At 37.5% G+C, this 19379-nt stretch overlaps 1 protein-coding gene across 1 annotated transcript in view; it reads right to left on the bottom strand.

The window, feature by feature from the left end:
* eys (eyes shut homolog) overlaps nt 1-19379 on the bottom strand; it is a 108541-nt gene that overhangs the window by 77413 nt on the left and 11749 nt on the right. The window contains exons 6-20 of the mRNA XM_037271004.1: nt 18847-18977; nt 17036-17150; nt 15995-16154; nt 13113-13217; nt 10954-11090; nt 10179-10342; nt 9788-10041; nt 8203-8307; nt 5116-5238; nt 3380-3493; nt 2249-2371; nt 1782-1895; nt 1386-1619; nt 790-912; nt 587-700 (exon numbers count right to left, since the gene is read on the bottom strand). Coding sequence (XP_037126899.1) covers nt 587-700; nt 790-912; nt 1386-1619; nt 1782-1895; nt 2249-2371; nt 3380-3493; nt 5116-5238; nt 8203-8307; nt 9788-10041; nt 10179-10342; nt 10954-11090; nt 13113-13217; nt 15995-16154; nt 17036-17150; nt 18847-18977 — 2116 coding nt within the window. The remainder of the gene's footprint in view (nt 1-586; nt 701-789; nt 913-1385; nt 1620-1781; nt 1896-2248; nt 2372-3379; nt 3494-5115; nt 5239-8202; nt 8308-9787; nt 10042-10178; nt 10343-10953; nt 11091-13112; nt 13218-15994; nt 16155-17035; nt 17151-18846; nt 18978-19379) is intronic.

The following is a 19379-nucleotide window of genomic DNA, read 5'->3' as shown; positions in this document are numbered from 1 at the left end:
TTGGGTTTCACTTCCTGATACAACCCACACATTTTTATCAGGACTGGGAATCGGCATATAGTGTCAAGGGTCTTTCGGTTTTTTTTGCTCAGGAATCTTCCTTTTTGCTGAAACTTATTCCTGAAGAATGGAGAAAGCTGGAAACAAACTTATTCTGTCGTAAGAGCTACGTCTATGCTTTCTTTTGAACGCAACATTTTGTGGGTCTTGAAAGATCAATAAAAATTCAATACGACTTTGTGTTGAGTTGTGTTTAAACAACGGTTGGTAGTGAATAACTTAATAAAGAGCAATGTTTAAACTATCATCTGGAGACCCAGTGCATTCTGTTATTGCACTTGTATTTTTTGCTGTAATGTATACTTAAATGCCGCAAAAGCTTTGTAAAAGTGTCAACAAGTGTGAATCATAAATGTAAAAGAAATGCTTTTCATAAATTCGATTACAACCATAATATTAATGATACTAGTCATAGCAATAACAATAATCTATTTTACAAATTTCTTATCCTCACGATAATAATAAGAATAATGACACACACAAAGATCACATCACCCCGCCAAGAGAAAATTCCAAATGGCGCTACCTCTGAAACCAAGAGGGCAGAGGCAGCTGAAAGATGTGACACCATCAATGCAGGAACCACCATTTCCACAAGGCTGGCTGAGGCATTCATTTACTTCTATCTCACAGTTATTGCCTATGAAACATAAAAGGGAACAATGAGGACAAATTGCTGTAGTCAATCAAGAAATGTCAGACAAAGTGACAAAGAATAGCTTTACATACCAATAAACCCCGGTGCACAGAAACAAGAGTAGCCACCGAGATTGTCTTTACAAATACCCAAGGCACCACATGGCTGTCCCTCACAAACATTCATGTTCAGCTCACAATAACGACCGGTCAAACCTGCAGAGAGAGGAAAAAGTGTCTGGAAATCTCAATTTGAGAAGACGGTATACTCTCTGAGAAACAAATGTATAACTCTCTATGTACCTTGAGATATTGTACGTTTTACATATATATTTATTCATCGCTCATTTTATTTTATTTATTATTTATTATTTATGGTTTGTGCCTTCTTGTTTTTGTTTTGTGTCGCCTACTTGTATGTCTCGTCACCGTGGGATGGAGGAAACGGAATTTCGGTTTCTTTGTGTGTCTTGACATATGAAGGGATTGACAATAAAGCTGACTTTGACTTTGACTTTGATATAGTGTAGTAAGCACTCCTAATAAATGACACTCATATACTACTATGTTTTGTGTTGTTGCTCATTAATAAAATTACACATCCGGTGAAATAATGAACCCCTGTAGGTCTGCTCTGATCACAGTGAAGGTTGAATTGAAAGCAAGTTCCTGCTGGGTACTGGAGCTACCTGGTAAACAATCACACTTGAAGCCTCTCCAAAGGTCCAAGCACGTTGATCCGTATTGACACAGGCCATCAACACAGTGGTTGATAGCTGTTTCGCAGCGTGGTCCGCTGAAGCCATGTTGACAAACACAGGTGTAGGTATTTGCAAGACCTTCACAGCGGAGAGTTCCATCAGGGTCACAGGGATTGGACACACATTGGTTTATAGATGAGGAGCAGTCACTGCCATGGTGTCCTGGTAGGAGGAAAATGCAGCAAAAGTGTTATTTTTTTTATGCATGCTAAGATTAGATAAGAGCAGATATATGAATGTATGATATATGTGCATTGCATTATGGTAAAAATTATCCTCAGTTCATTTAACAAAAAATACCTTTGAGTATACTATTTTAAATACCTGGTGGGCAAATGCATTGTAATTCCCCGGTTCTGTCGTGGAAACAGGTTCCTCCGTTTTTGCAGTAGTCAACATCATCCATACATTCTAAAAGAGCAACTGAGCAATTTTTACCTAAAAAGAATTCGATTTTAGTCTAAACAATGCCAATAAAGTCGCCTTAAAGTATGTCACTATGAGTACAATTAAACGATGATAGATTATGCACACGTTGTCTTTTTTGGACCATGATACAATATTAAATACTTTGTGGTATGTACTTTATTGTAGTCATCCAAACCAGACCTACCATAATCAATAAATTATGGTAGGGTAAATATCAAACAAGAAGCCATCAGTGCTAGAGTATTCAATAATGTAAGGATTTTTCTGTGCATTATAATGCAACCACCCTGATGATTGGGAGTTTTGCAGTCATCATATTCATGAATTCCTAAATGATTGAAAAGATGACAGAGATAACTCACCGGCAAAGTCTAACGGACAAAGGCACTCATAGTCTGCAACCAAGTCAATACATGTGGAATTATTGGCGCAGGACCCATGGACACATTCATCATGATTGATTTCACAGTTCGACCCCTTGAACCCTGGAATGAAGAGAAAGAGAAAAAAATCATATAAAAGATTGTATGTAAATGTCACTAAATACCACTCTTTTAGGATATGTGTACACACATATATATAGAAAGTATGATATTTATTGCTACTTTATGACTGACACAAATACATATGTGATAGTTATTTTATGCATGGTTCTACATGATTAATATTTCTGCAGATTTCAAATTTTTTAACTGAATGGCTAATGGCATGATGTGAAAAAGAGTGCTGCCAATTCTGAGATATTATCCCCCTCATATATATATATATACGGGAGTGCACGGTCACGCTACCAAATGACTATCATTAGCACTGTCACACACAGCAACTACAGGAGGGCCATGACGAATGCTGGGCCATCAGCACTATTGGTGCAGGTCAAATACTCATCATTTCATCGTTTCTCAAACTGACCATGGAAGGAATTTTCACCTCTCTCCGTGTCATAAAATTTGACAATTATCCTGACTTCATTAAAAATGCATAACATGCTCAACCTGCAATGGAGGTTTAATCAGAACTATGACTCTAAGATTAGACCATCTGGACTGGAAATGATTGAGAAAATACCTGAGATTTATAACGCTATCCGTAATGGTGCAAGTGGCAATTTTGAAATGAATGAGTGAATATGATGAGATGATTAGTGAATCGTAAACCAAATGTTTGTTAACGTTGCGGGTAGTCAATTGCATACCAGACCCGAACAAAATGCAAAATCATGTAAGTGAAAACAATTAATATAATTGTTTTTGGGAATAAATCAAGATCTGGTTTCCTTCCGTAAGTTTGGGGTTTATAATGTGTATGTTTATTTTCATGGAAATCATTTTAAAACACTTATGCAGAGTTAAATGAGCTTCCTGTATGCAGTATTTACGTTATATTGTTATATTGTGCATCTGCAAGCAGTGTAGATTTTATAAACTATTCGAGGATCTCTGCAGTGGTACATTGGGGTCGGCTACAATCCTATTTTTCTACTCGCATGTTACCCTCTAAGCAGAAGCAGTGATACTGGTTGGCGCCATCCACACAAACGCCATTATTTTGGCATGGCTTTGACTCGCACTCGTTGAGATCGACTTCACACAGTGACCCTCCAAACCCTGCAACGTGTCAACAACAACAAAAAGGTTATTGGAATCCTATTCCACTGATAATCCAAAAAAAAAACATGTTTGTTTGACTTTTAAGTCATGAATTTGATTCCAAAAGATTGCCATGCGCACACACGTCTGCACGCATCCGGGTCACTGGTTTATTAAATCGTGTCAAATAAGTGCAAGTTGTTTCTCGTCCTAAATTAGGCTGATCCAGTCATTTGAAGATCAAAGTCGGTCTATTCAGAAGGGGAACCATATTAAACAAATAGTATGCATGACAGCATGTATATAAACTCTTAGAAGCGCGCACACACACATAAGTACTATATGCAGCCAAAGAGAAGAGAAGCATGTCAGAGTTTGGCAAGTGTGTGTGTGTATGTGTGTGCGAACAAATCTCACAGGAGAGAGAACGCATGCCTGTGCATTTACTCAGTGGTCTTAGTCATAATTCTATACTAAGGTTTTTCTCTGTGTGATTTATCATTGCTATGTGAAAAGAAAAAAACTATACTATGGCGCAATGTGTTCACAATGTTCAACCTCTTCATTTGGCAATGTTATTCAAGAGCCTCAAATGTTTCAGGCTGATGCTGACACCGTTACAACATTCATTTCATTCATCTTTTAACATCCCTAGCATCAACATTATTTAGTCTAAGAGCGTGAGTCAAAACCATAAGAGTCTATAGCGGAGGATATGAGCAACACTTTTTGCAACAAATTAAGATGGCAAGCAGCAGATAATACGGATGCCAAGCTCGCCCACTTGAAACATCTGAGGCAAGGCAAGATTTGAGAATGTGCCCTTGAGAAGAAATGTGGGACAGCAGCTCACGGCAAGTTGCTTTCATTTACATAGGAAATCACTCACACTCCTTCATTTTGACATATGCCCAGCATACGTGAAACAGAAGTAATGAAGTCGCTCAGTTATTGATTTGGTTGCATTAACTTCTACCAAATAGAAAAGGCTCAAATATGAGCTTTTGATAGGCAACATACTTCATTCCTAACTTTGAATAAATAGGGATGTATGCACTGTATGTTAATGGTTTTCTGTCTTACCATGTGCACACAGAAACACTATAAGCATTAATTTGCGCTAATTGCCACTGAAATTATACATCGCGGCACTGCAGCGATGCAAGTCTATTTCTTTGGCAATTAAAATTTTGAATCGCAACAAATCATGAAAACTTGATGCTGAACCCTGCACATTGCTTGGCTGTTCCGTCAGGTTCGACCGCATTGCTCAGGAGATATTGTGCCTGAAGAATTTGACTTTATCAAAATGAAGAGTATTCCGATTAACTATACAGCTGGATCACCGAACATGCACGTGTTGAGAAAGAGTAAAATAACACATTTTTCACAAGTGATCCCCTTCATCAGGCAAAAACAAAATCAATTTGCAGGTGGCATGAGAACTTAGCCATAAAACAATAACAGTGGTAATTTGCACGTAATGTTCGTACAACAAAAACAAAAAATTATCAATGCAAATTTGAAAACATCTCTATCCTACAATGAAATTAATATTTCTAGTCCAAAATTATTATTTTCCTAATAACACCTTTTTTCACGAATATTCATAGTGCATCATTTCAATCCAAGATCTTTACCTCTTTCACATAAGCAAGACACATTTTGCCCATCCTTTGTTTCTGTGCATAATACTGTATGTTCACTGCACATCCCAAATGAGCAGAGGTCAATATCTATGGAGCAGTCTTTGCCCTTGAACCCTGCAATGACAATAGCATTGACAATTAAAATTCAAAGCACGCGGGAAAAAAAATGTGCAACACATCAATGTGTTTGTGACTCTGTGTTTTATAAGGTAAAGACACCTTTTAGCACATTCATGCATTATTGATTCTTCCTTTGCAATCTCGCTGCTGTGTATGCAGTATGTTAATTGAGCGCCTCATTGACAGTGACCCAACTCCCCACACTGATCGAGATCACATTCATCTATAGCACCAAATGGACATCTGCATGCTACTGATAGAAACCAAAGCAAATATCTATCCGTTTCAGACAAAGTCACTAAACTTCTTAAATTCTAAACAACAAAATCTGAGATAATGATTTGACCAAATAAATTCGTATCTCTATCTATACAAAGAACAGATTGTTCACTTTTCTGACATTATAATCACTATGCATGTTTGTGTAGGTGTCTAACAAAATAATTTGACCTTCTATCCAGCCTTATTCCCGACATTATATATTAACGGACGAGGTAATGGCCAACTATTGCCCCCAACAGTGTTTCTCAAGTGATTAATAACCAATTGTGCATGAAATTCACTAAGCAGGTAATGTTGCATGAAGGAATGTCACATTTCCAGTGTCACGATCATCAAATGGAACACGCTGTTCATTCTGACAAGCAGTTCAACTCGATTGTAGGCACCCAATTCGATCAATTTCTCTCTCAAAATTTAAACCTGACAAAAACGACATGCTGTCATTGTGTTGCGTTCATTAAAGGTCAACATGCACTGAGATTCCATTTTTAGTGTCGCTCTTGCTTCAAGTCAGCATATTTTAATAGCTTTTAATACCATCCATGGGGCTCACTATACATCTGCTGGTAGGGAAGATTAACATTGATGGCTGTATATCAGTCTCCATGTTACCACTGAGGCTACTGTTGTTATTTATTGCCTCCACTTAAAGAGATTTTGGACTTGTTTATCTCCCTGTGTGTTAGCATCAAATACTATATTGAATGTGAAAGCAATAAATCAAGATCCTTTTACGCAATCTTGGGTGTTTGGGGTGCATTTTATGAACAAGAATCTTAGCAATTTGAAATACAAATGTTTTTTGGATGGGCAACAGACAAAATTTAGAGCAAGAGGATCTTCTTATTACCTTAGCTAGCACAGAATTAAATTAGTGGTGGTAATATGAATTTATGAGTTTATTTTAAGCATGCATTTAAATATTTTGCTCGACAGTAAAAGTACTAAACAATAAAAGGAAGAAATTCATGCATCAGTTATGTTAATTCATGTACTGAAACCACTCAGGAAACAATGACCACACGGTCTGACAAGACACAAACAGGCCGGACAGAACCCAACACCACTCTTCGTCCTTTATTGGGTTTCTAAGAAAAGATAAGCACATTAAAAACACCTGTCTATAAATCTGTCCATGTAATAAACCAGTAATGGAAGCTTTACTCACACATTGGTGGTCTGTTTTCTGTCTAAATCTAATTCCTGGGAAAATGCAGGAAATTAGTAAGAGCAGATAATACACAGTGATGGATTTGTTCTGTCTCTAATGTCATAAACACGCGGCGTAAAAGGCACCATGTAGGGTTCAAGCAGGTTATGCATTTACCGTCGAGTAACATGGACTTACGGGAACAAATGACAACAACCCAGTAAGAACATCACATTGATAAAGAAATCATACATATAAACATTAAATGTGTCCAACATGTCAGGAGGTGGTTTATGTTGTGATATTTTGACTTTTACTGATTATGGCTCAACGTGACATTGGACTCAAAATGCCAAACAGCGCTGGAAGCAGCAATGTGACTTGTGCAATCAAGTGGTGATTAAATATTTTATTGCCAGAAGGAGTCGTCAAATTAGCTGCTTACCGAAGAATGCAAAACAGCCTTCTGCTATGGGCTGATTACAGACACTTTCTAGAACACTTGTTATGGAAGATATTAGCCTACACATAGTAATCGTGTTTTAAAGCAAGGTGTGATTGAAAAAAACAGGTGCAGGAAAGCTTACATTTGAAGTTACAGAAGAGGAATTATTCACACGATTGATCTCCAAATATGGTCTCAAGCAAAGATATTCTTGAAATTACTTTGTTACTTACTCCTTTCTAAAACTTAAACTTAAAACTTTTTTTCCCAAAATCTGTTAGTCAGCATTTCTCTTGCCACAATAATACATCTGTACCTTTGATTTTCATTTCAGAAACCATTTTTTTCAATGTATTTATTTTTAACGCTTCTGTTTGTAAATTCTTTGTTCCTTTGCTTGTGTGACTGACACACATGGAGTTCCCCTTGTGTATGAAATGTGTCAAATAAATAAAGCTTCCTTGTCTTGCCTTTAGATTGATATGTGAATAACATTTGCAAGAAATGGTCATTTTGTATGCACAGAAAAAAGGTTAGCGCTTTGAGTTTGGCTCATAAAAATGAGTACAAAAACGAGGTTTACACTAAATAATTTGGACAATTACTAATTCTGACTTCATATTGTCAAACAAAAACTATATGTGGATGAATTCTTCCAACAAGTTTGTATAACCAACATGCGGTTCTGGGTGGTTTTAGATATATATTTTTTTGTCAAGCTTAATTTAACCATTCAAGCTCTGAAGGAAGGAAGGTGATTCACATGTTGACAGTGACCTTGATCTTTGTAATCAGCCAATGCATTTTAATCACAGTAACATATTTCATATTCATTTTGTTGTCCACGTGATTTCCCTGTGTACATAACTCACAATTTCCACGTAAAGCAATTTTGCAAAACACATGCATCTTGCGATTTGACAGTGATTATATGACCATTGAAAAAATGAGTGCAGATGGGAAATAAAGCCCCCAAACATAAAACATTCATTTGTGGCAGGCAATGCTGTAGAGGCACAATTAACACCATTGTATTTTTGTAAACACGATCAATAACAATACACATCAAGTTGGCACTTACCAAGAGGACAATGACAAATGTAGTCATTTATCAGATCCATACATGAGCCACCATTGAGACAAGGCTGTGACCAGCATTCATTCACATTCTCGTCACATCTCCTTCCTGTGGGATAAAGATAGATAAATTGAAATTAAAACCCAATCTTGAAAGGATTCAACTCACATAGGCCTCTGCTATTCAATATTGTAAGCATTTACCAAACATTAAAATTCTGCCATTATAAAGACAAAAATGGCATTTATTTGCACATACTTCCATGCAACCATGATAGTAAACAAATGAAATTATAGTCAAAATTGGGTTGTATAACTGAAATATAGTATAAGATTTAAACCATAACATTAATATCACATGCATTCTGATGTTATTTTTTTTCAAAATGATTGATTATCTGCTCCATCCTGTGAACCAAGTGGCTGATAACTTCATCTCCCACTGGCTGGAAATATGTTTTATAATATATTCAGCATGCGACATCTTATACACAGACGTTGCATAAAGTGGGTAATTTCAAAACTACTCACCTCCAGGTGAGATTTGGGATTGGAATTAAATAAAGTTATTACTGCCAAATTGAAAGATTCTCTCACTTTAGCCTCTGCTTATATTTCAGACTCCTGAGAAGGGGAGGTCAGTGACACATCCTCAGGCTATGCTCTTCTTGTCTACCAAAGGTAATTATATTTTGGCCATCATGGCCCCATGCATGGTCAGGTGGGTGCTCGTCAGGCTGTGTCTCATTGTCCTGCATGTTATTCACTGAACTGAGGCAGCTGCTGAGTGTAAATCAGATCAGGTTCAAAAGCACAATATTCATTGCACAGTTTGTGACCCTAACTCTGATTAGTGACCGTCTCCATTCACTCTTTCTAATGCATACTACCGCTTCACTCCACACCTCCCACATTCATGAGGAGATCCTATGAAGAAAAGGAAAGCTCAATGATGAGGGCCTAATTTTGATCCAATTGACAAATAGTAGGTGAAAACCGGGAGTTTACATTATTTATAGATTGTGGAGTCACTAATGGTGTAAAAGTTTACTCCCTTGACTTTTGTGCCAGTAGTGCGGGTTCTGGGTGGCTCTAGCGTCCTGTAACCCTGAACAAGCCAAGTGGTAGAGAATGGATGGAATACAAATTACATTATGTAGATTTTCATGCAATCTATAAATTCAATGACTTGATGGCATTGTGAACTTGATGGAAATCCAACCAGTACATTTGTATGATGACCTTCATTAGTCCCACAATTGAGACATTTGCATCTTGTAATTTTACATGTACATGCACAGTACTGTAATTCGCCTCTCAGACACAGACATTCTGAAATACGCAAAAACATGTCCAAATTTTAAACATACAACATATATAGCAGTGAAGTGACAGATGTGTGTTGTGATGTACGGCATATTTTCATTCAGTATTATGAATGGGACACATTAAAAAAATGTTCCACATATCACACAGTAAAGTCTTTATAGTTAAACACACTGAAGTGATGCATTTTATATCCAATAAAATCCCAACTGGCCAACCAATTCCAACAATATTCAACCGATAATTATTAGTAAATGTCTTACCCTCAAACCCTGGGGAACAGTGGCATCGATAATCACTGAAGAGATCCTCACACGTGGCTCCGTTTGCACAGGGGATAGTGTCACATTCATTAGTTTCTTTTTCACATAGAGCTCCTTCATACCCGAGAGAACAACGGCAGGTGAATTTTAACTGCTGATCCACGCAAACCCCATGTTCAGAGCAGCTATGGTCCTCACAGTAATCAATGTCCTTTTCACAGAAGGAGCCAGAGAATCCGACAGGACAAAGGCAGCTGGAAACAGACGAGAAGACTTCATTGTACAGTACGGTATATGACTGACCACTTTTACTGAGACACAAAAGGTTGTCTTAGTTTTGATATTGCAGTACCGGGGCAGCACCAAGGCAATGGTGAATGCAACCACTCACCTATAACCATCAATTTCATCCACACAAGTCGCGCCATTTTGACACCAATGTTGAACACAATCATTGACATTTGTGCGACAATTATGGCCTGACCATCCGGGGCTGCAGATGCATGTGTAGCTGTTGGCGTTATTCAACACGCAGCGCCCTTCGTTGGCACATGGCTGCTGAAAAACAATTAAACAAAAAGAGAAGATAGATATGGCATCCAAAAACATGAAGTAACTTTATCTTGTATAATATCTTACACAGCCCAAGTCAGGTAGCCTGTCATTATTTCACAATACAGCTTCTAATAATTTCCTCCTCCTGGCAGGCTGAGAATGAGTCTCATTACTGGGACACGATACTCATGAATACTGATCTGTGCTTTATAGTGTATTCACTTGCTATTTCATGTTGCAACTGAATCATGTCTTACAAGACAAGATCAATGACCACTGAGGATAAAAGCTCCCGAGAGCTCTCTAACAAAAAGAGGGAAAAAGAAGAGATCCCCACCATAGCGTATTAATTTTTATATGGGCTAGAAGGTTTACATACAATCCATCCAACACATGCCGTGGAATACAAATTCCAAATCTGTCATGCGAAGAAGTAGCCCCCGCTGTTCTCATGTTTTTTAGTGCATTAGTTAGACTCTTAAAAATAACAATGTTACGAATCCTCACCAAGTATTCATTCATTCATTAAAGAAAACAATGTTGCAAATCCTCACCAAGGATTCATTCATGTCCAAATGTCATATGAGGCCTACCTAAGAACTTTGACCCACCTGAAGGCTTGTGGGGCAGGGCACACGGCAAGTATATTTTAAACCATCAGCAAGATCCAAACACTGAGTCTTTGGTGGACATGTGCTGTTGAGCACACAAGCGTCTACGTCCACTTCACAGTTCTTGCCAAGAAAACCTGCAAGAGGAGATTAATTACTACATACCGTATTTAATGCAATATCCAGTCACAGAAATGGTGACTAGTTTGTCATCTTCAAGTGTGTATGTTTTTGCATGCACAGCACTTGTGTATTCATCAATGTCAATCCAAACATGATATAGGGCATAACCTTTTGTGGAACTACCGTGAGAGTGCATTGATTTACTACCATCAAGGTTTTTGGGGATACTCGCAGACATGATGTATGGTGAGAGTCGACATAATGAGGCCAACAGAAACACTTTCTTTAACTGCAGTGGATCTAAAAGATTTAGTCTTATTACCAAATGACAAAACTGAGGGTTCAAATACAGTTTGGAAAAAAATGCATTACTTTGGCTTCAATACATCCTCTAAGCCAGCCACTTGTAAATCCAGTCATGTCGTAAGACTCTCCTCTGCAGTGGTGTCCAAAACCCAGAGGTCTATTTCTTCATAACTGGAACTCGCTTTGTGGAACTTCACCATGAGGAGATGCAGCAGATGATGTGTGAGAGTGTAAGAGGCTTACGTTTACTTATAGATAACAGATGAGATTTAGGCTGGAGAGGGTTTGCCCTGGAAATTTGTTTCCATGGACGTGTGAACACATCTTGCACCAGTTTACTCAGAGAGTTAGGAATTCCCGATTGAGGATTAAGTCAGGCTACAAAGGTAGCAGTAAGGGGGCTTCTGGTGGTTCTGGCGGAAAAGAGAAAAGGCGTGTGTTGCGCAACCCAAAGTGTCTTTCTACATGCAATAAAATGCCACATTAAAGAGGTCCAAGCAGCTGCCAGACACGTCCTGTGCCCTGGCAACAACACAGAGCCCTCACGAGGGCTTCATCACTTTGCATTTTGTGAATGTAAATTCAGGTCTCAGCCGGTGAGGCAAAATAAGCAATTAATGGAAAATTATTTTGATGGGAGTTTCAAGACATATTACCACAATTCCAATTGAATATTGGAGTCCGTTAATGAGCTTTGTGATTTCTTTCTGCTGTCAATCATGGGCCAAAATTGTTAAACAGACATGTTATTTGGAGCACTCCAGGATTTTTATTGCTGCCTCGAATGCACAAATGAAGGCATTTTAATTATTTTTGTAAGGAGGCAGTCCAATACAATAGGGGCTTGCGCTCTTTTCTCACCAGGGATGGCGCTACAGGGGATATAGCCCAATCAGAAATCTGCGTAGTTCTCCCACCAGCAGTGTATTTGTATATTATTAAATGTATTCATAAATCATTTCTTTTAGCCTCCCCTTTTTATCAGCCAAGGCCACCTTTTAGCCCAGAAAGAGAAAAACAATTCAGAAGCCGTCCCTGCTCACATGGGGACCATGCTTCCTTCCACCTTTGAATCTTTGCAATTTCAGGCCTTTCTAAGAGAAGTTCAACCTAGTTTCTCTACTATCATAGTCCAAAATCACATGAGAAATTAAACTGAAGAGTGTAACAGTTCTTAGTTGATAATTACATTTAAAAAACATTGTGCATTTTACATAAATCATTTCATACTAGATCATTTATCAAAACCCGCCAAATAAAACACATGGAATATGTGGCAAACCAGTTGGCAAAACAGTTTGTTTTAACCAAGCCAAAGTCAACTTAACTGAATTGCGAGTAGTCTATGAATGTGAATGGTTGAAAAAGACTGATGATCTGTCTTCTGGGTCAGAGAGATCAATTAATGATCCTGCATAATCATGCACAGGGATGGTGGAATAAGAACTAACTGTTTATATGATTCAAAAAAATCTTTAAAACATGCTAAATGTAATCATGTCAATTTCCCCAGCTTAATTTCCTGGGGCAAATTGTGTTTCTGCTGAGGGATGCCGCTGGCAAAGGGTAATCACCATGCGAACACTGAAAAGGCCAGAGGGTCCCTGGCTATGACTCAGAGACTATATTCACTGCACACAAGTGTAAAAGGTCTGCATTACTGCTTGCCATGATAGCTAATAGTGATATCTATGCACAAAGGCCTTTTGGGTAGACACAACAGTACAAACCTGTGGGACACTGGCATTCATAGTGTCCTACCAAGTCAAAGCATGTGCCATTGTGCCGGCAGGGATTGGAGTGACACTCGTTGATCTCCGTCTCACAGTGTGTTCCTGAGAGAAAAAAGATTACAAATTTGCAACTAAAACGGACCTGTTCATAAGTGATTAAAAATACCTTGTGAGGATTGAGGGGTTCAGAAAATGAATGGATGAAATCACAATTACCCAGAAATGACTGAAATGGAAGTTCCAAGGAAATTATTTGTTTGGTTATGCTAAGTAAATCGGTACTCTAATATTATCAGTAGCACTGGACACATTCATATTAATGTACTTTCAAACAATAATACAATTGCCTTGTTTTGTCATTACTACTTTGCAAACGTTATTGAATTTGTTTAAATACATTTTTAGGGAAAGGGGGAATAGAGAGAGAAACTACAGATGATGGGAGTGGGGGAGGTCAGGTGCCTTGATTGATATTTGTTTGCTACACTGCTATGTCAGAAAGAGACGTGTTCTCACGCTTTGTCAGCAGGAAGATGGTGTGCTTCCAATGCAGGCTATTAATTCAAAATGTCCTATCATCAATAAAAGAAGGGACAAAAAAAATTCCTACCACGGCAGACGTGCTTTCATGAAACAGCAGAATGGCAAAGATTGATGTCATCAGCAGTGTAGATGCTACAGTTCATTATATACAATTTATGCCGGGTTTGGTTTCGTCTTAGACATCTGGGAAGAGCGTGACTGGAAATGCATCACTTGTATAATGATGTTGGCATTTTAATATATTATCTTTGTTGGCATCCAGTTGGCATGAACACCCAGTGCTAGTGTGGGTTTTAGTGTGGGTTTTAAAATGTAGCTGGGACAGCAGTGGCTATCTCAATTTGTCTGCTACCCAATAATAATTTCTTGGAAAAATATATAAAATAAAAGGAGTTTATGGACCAGTCAGGACACCACTTATGTTGCATTGGCGCAATGTGTGCGTGTTTTTTTTTTGCTTCTATTGTTCTGTTTGTTTAGTATTCATCTTTTCTGCAAACTAAATTGATCAGACAATGTTTATCGCAAAACCTTATGCAATATGTGATAGGGTTTACCCCACATAGCCATAGCCTTTACTTGTTTTGTGTATACAGTTTCATACAAATCATTAAATATTTTTGATTGACATCCAAATAAACTTAAAATTAAATTACAGATCTCAACAGTAGAGAGAAAAGGTAATTATGTGAATGAAGCCACCATCATTTATGCTTACAAGTGCTCTACAGTGAAAAAGAAATCGTTGCTAAATAAAACCTCCACATTTGGATTTGAGCAGTGTATTCAGAGTTATGATCTATGATAGAGTACAGTGGAGGTTTTCATGGCAATGCTTGAAATTAAATTGGTCTTTTTATGCCGCATGGCTCAAAAATTCAAGAGGGGAAAAAATATCACTAGATGATGGAAAATAATGAATTTTATTCGGCACTAAGTCTTCCCGTAGTGCAAGAGACAACTTTCTATGCCTGAAATGGAAGCAGATTTTAGCAAGGGAAAAGAAGTGGAAAATCTTGTTCATGTAGTGCTATGTGAGGTCTAATCTGACTGACAGGTGAGTGTGTCAGGGCTTAACGCTAGATCAGGGAAATGCACTGCAGTATTATGCAGGAAAGAAAAAGGGACATTCAATATGAATAAAATGCATATCCCATGTGCGTTTGTGTGTATAATATGCATCGATGTAAAAAGTAAAATAATCGATTACCTAAATGATATATTTATAATTTTGTTACATTACGAAAAGTTACTGTGTTAGAAAAAGACTCATTCATTTTGTTATTTTTTTATATGAATGAAAGTTGGAAACTGAAAATTGACAATGGAATCCAATCGGGGGTTGAGTGGATCGTATTACATAGTATAAATACATAGTATGTTCACATACTACATACATATACAAAGTACGTATATATACACGCATATGTATACATATACTACATACATATACATATACGAATGCAGTATGAATGCATGAATACTCCTATAGGAATCACTGCCTAGGATGGTCAAATATAACTATATAAAGTGAAAAAAGCATAAACAAACCTAAGATGGCAGCATATTGAATAGCACAGTGGAAACACAGAGGGTAGAAATGAATCATGTAAAAAAAAAACATCAGAATGGGCTTTTGGAGTTATGTAAAATGACAAATGAGTTCATCTGAAAGCATATTTCTTGGCAAAGTTTGTCTTGAACTGCTCCTTATACATGATTCTGCATAATGGGGTATGACAGCATAGCTACGACCAAATACAAGCTATTTTGAAACTACAGCATGCCATTTCCATTTAGGCTATAATATTTATTTTATTGTATTTACTTTATTTTATTTTATTTTTTCAAGATGATAGCCAATTAAGCAGATTCAACATATTAACAGCAATGCTTCAAACGGCAGGCAGGTACATTAAGAGGTATTTCTGAAGTTCAATTTTTTTTAATTTTAGGTGTATTTTCCACCTGCTTCGTGAGGTTAGAGGTGAGAAGTCACAGAGAATAGACCTTGAGCTGGTAGCGGCCCATCATTCCAGGTACTTCATCACCGTTTGCTGCAAACGTGACAGCAGGAAGCTAAACCTCCACAACAATGTTGACCTCAATGTGATATATTTACACTACTAGAGGTCACAGACACTTCCTAAATAGGTAGATGTGTCCTCCGCATGTTTCATCTCAACCTTTAGCTTTATATAAGTCATGGTAAGACACTTGTTGGGCTTCCGGTGAGAATTGTATCAAGATTCTATAAAGTTTATATATAAAGATATATATTGAAAACAAAATACCAGATAAAAACACACTTTTCTTGACTTTGGAAGTTATCTCACCTGTGAATCCTTCTGGGCATTTGCACATGTACTGTGGAGGAGACGACATCTGGCTCGTTGTAATACATGTGGCTCCATTCAAGCATCTGTTGGGTTTTATCAGGCAGGCATTGCTCACGTATTGACAAAACTCTCCCATCCATCCTGGGGTACAGATACACTGCAGCAAAACCGCAGCGTAGGTCAATTTGACACGGTGTGCAACTCATCAATCTCGTTTCATTTTACCACACTGGATTTGAGCACACTGGTGACAGTAAAGTACTTCATCTCCAGTAGGAACTTGACACTTATGAGTCTGGAGGTGGGGTGGGAATTTTTGAACAATAAGCAACCATAACGATGACATCACAATGCAGTTTTTGCCAGTTACATTTTACTATATCAATTTGATTCAAACTAGAAAAACTTGGAGAGACTACATTTTGTATATATACTAACTTTAAACACACCTCATATTATAAATTTTGGGGATCAGTGTGTGCAAACAAGACATCAACATGTAGTTCATTCTCTCTAATGTCTAATGAAACAAGACCGATAATAATTAGAAGATTTGGGGTCATCACAAAGGAGTCTTGGCTGTCATGAAAATACAGATGTTTGTGACAAGTGCTCAAAGAAAGGCAAATTAAAGCAGAACATTTCCTGTCAAGCAATGAATTCACATTTAATGATTTATCGCTGTAGAATTAAGAGTATTATGTACTATTCAACTTGCTAGCTCCAATTAATGATATCTTTTTGTGAGCAGTCATACAGTGTATGAGCCAGAGATGGAACGACTTTTGAACAAATATGTGACATGCGGATGTTGTGTGTGGGTGTTAAAAGCCAGAGACACTAAAGACTGTTTTTATTAACTTCCCATATTCATCTGAGAAATGTCATGAATGTGCAAAGCTAATTTGAAGCATCTGTCACAATCAAACTAATCAATGTCGTATTAGAGATTCTCACATGATCCTTCCAGGTGCAACATGAGACATATTTCCGAGGCCTCAGAGTATTTGATTATGACCGAGACATTGAATTACTCACCTGATATCCGGCAATTACACTCAAACACAATCCCTCATTTAGACAGTTGATATTGAGCAGGCGGCAGTAGTCAATTACTTCTCCACAATTCTTCCCCGCAAAGCCCCGCAGACATCTGTTGAAAGGAAGCGTGTGTCAGAAAATCATTTCACCCTAAGCCTCAGGCGCTAACATGCTTTATTTCTACACCATGTCTGGACTCATGTTTTTTTCTACTTTGTTGGACAGATGAAAGAATTTGTCAGTCTGCCTCTAAAAAGATAATATTGCACATTTCTACATGTATGTACAACTTCATGGTATGAAATCCAGATGGATTCAGATGATATAAGTGCTGAAGTGGTCATTGTGTGTATATCTTCAATTCCATGTGATTAAAATTAATGTGTAATGTAATCTGGCATGTAAACACTACACACACCAAGAGAAAAATACTCTCATAATCTGAATGAACTGCGTGCACTGAAGTCATCTGAATCCACCACGACACTATCAGTGACCCGGATTAAAATAATGACTGTATTCTTTTCTACATTTGCGTTCGTTCCCTTTTAGTAAAATCAGCTCCTACTTTACTAATTTTACAAGACATGTTCCCTCCTCATAAAGTTATCCATTTTGCTTGAAAATGTACAGTATTATCCAATGGCACCGCAAAGAAGTATTAATCACTAAACTGAATATGCTGCCAGTGGAACAATAAGGTTTCAGTTCGATAAGTATCTACCAAGCATTGGTGAGGAGAATGAAATAATATAATCTACAAGACGAATGTAATACAGAAGAATAATCTTATCTACAAGAACATTATAATCTTAAAGAACAATGTGTTCCGAGGTGAAAGGCATGTTTCAAAACCACATTATGTCAGTTTCTATTATATTGTTCTCAAAAGATTGAGTATTGAAAGAGCTTTACATTTATTAGTTGTTAAAAAAGTTAAACACTAAATTTTGCTCGGAAAGTGATCATTTTAGAGCACATTCTTTATCCAGTTTAAAAGAATTATAACACTATTTTGTGTGGCCTTGTCATTTCCTGATATAGATTCAGAAAACGATTATACAGTGTTGTCTTGAGATTTGAGTTAAATTTGTTATGTGCCCACACTCTTAATTCAACACACTTGTGTCTCACACCATCTTTCCCCTCTGAAATGAATGAAAATGCCATGACTGTAATTCATTCCAGTCCTCCCCCCAAAATTTACAAGTTTTTATAAGAGAATGTGTTCGTTATAAAAACTGAGTGATAACGTAATTAGCCTTTTCCGATTATTATTAGAAAATAGTAACAGTATGAGGAGCTGCTCTATGCCAAAAATGTCAGGGCAGATTTTTTTTTTGCTCCATCCACCCCTGGCTACAGCTTTAGTTCTTCCAAAATTGCCAGAGGATGCACATTATTTAGCTATTGATTAAACAATTTGATGCTCAGTTGAATGTCAAAATAAACAACAGTGCCATGTTTGTCGTTAAACAGAACGATGTTAACTTGTGAAAAGGCACACTTAGTGATATTTAGTTCGCTTGGGGAAATAATGGAAGATAACAGGACAGATAAATAAAATCAGAATGGCTTTAAGGACACAGGCAGGACATTTTTTGTTTAGCAAGCAATTGTTATAGCTTTACTTTAAAACATATTTTGAATTTCACCACAGGAGGCTAGTTTGACTATTCAAGTGAAAAAGTGTGTTCATGTTGAAGGGTGGTGACGAAATGTGATCAAATTGTATCCAGCCTGTGTATATCAGTCAAAAAGAAAGAACAGTCAGCTTGAGATCCTTGTGTGTGTTTTATGTTTTTCACCTGCACACATAATCATGTCCCCTGGACACACAGGTGGCATTATTGAGGCACGGTGATGGGTTGCACACGTTCCGCTGCCCTCTCGTGCATGCTGGGACCACTTCACCATCTGCACACACACATTCAGAGGCCTGCACATAGGGCCAGAACAAACCAGGTCATGTGAAAACGGCTGGATTTCACACATGACTGAAGGCTAGCTTTTTCTCAAATGGTAAAATTGTACCGTTATTCTTAGAGTGAATTCCAAAATTAGTCTTTGTTCTTTCAAATGGGATTAAGTGGAAGCTAAAAATGTAACCCCTCAAATAAACCAATGTCCCTTCTTTTTCCTATTCAAACACTCGCCAACTCAAATACTGATAACTTTATTAATACCTAGGCCAAATACTGACTTTCAAACAGAAGCAAAAAACAAACAAAAGGTAAGTGTGCTGAAAAGAAGTGCATCAATGGGAATAGGAACAGGAGCCAGAAACCCCAAACCACCTCTGTCTTTGCACGTCTATGTTTCCTATTGAAAAAAACAAAAT

Source organism: Syngnathus acus, chromosome 15, assembly GCF_901709675.1.
Source record: "Syngnathus acus chromosome 15, fSynAcu1.2, whole genome shotgun sequence".
In the NCBI taxonomy this organism is placed as follows: Eukaryota; Metazoa; Chordata; class Actinopteri; order Syngnathiformes; family Syngnathidae; genus Syngnathus; species Syngnathus acus.
The sequence above is the reverse complement of the archived record's forward strand: the minus strand, read 5'-3'. Positions and strand labels throughout refer to the sequence as shown.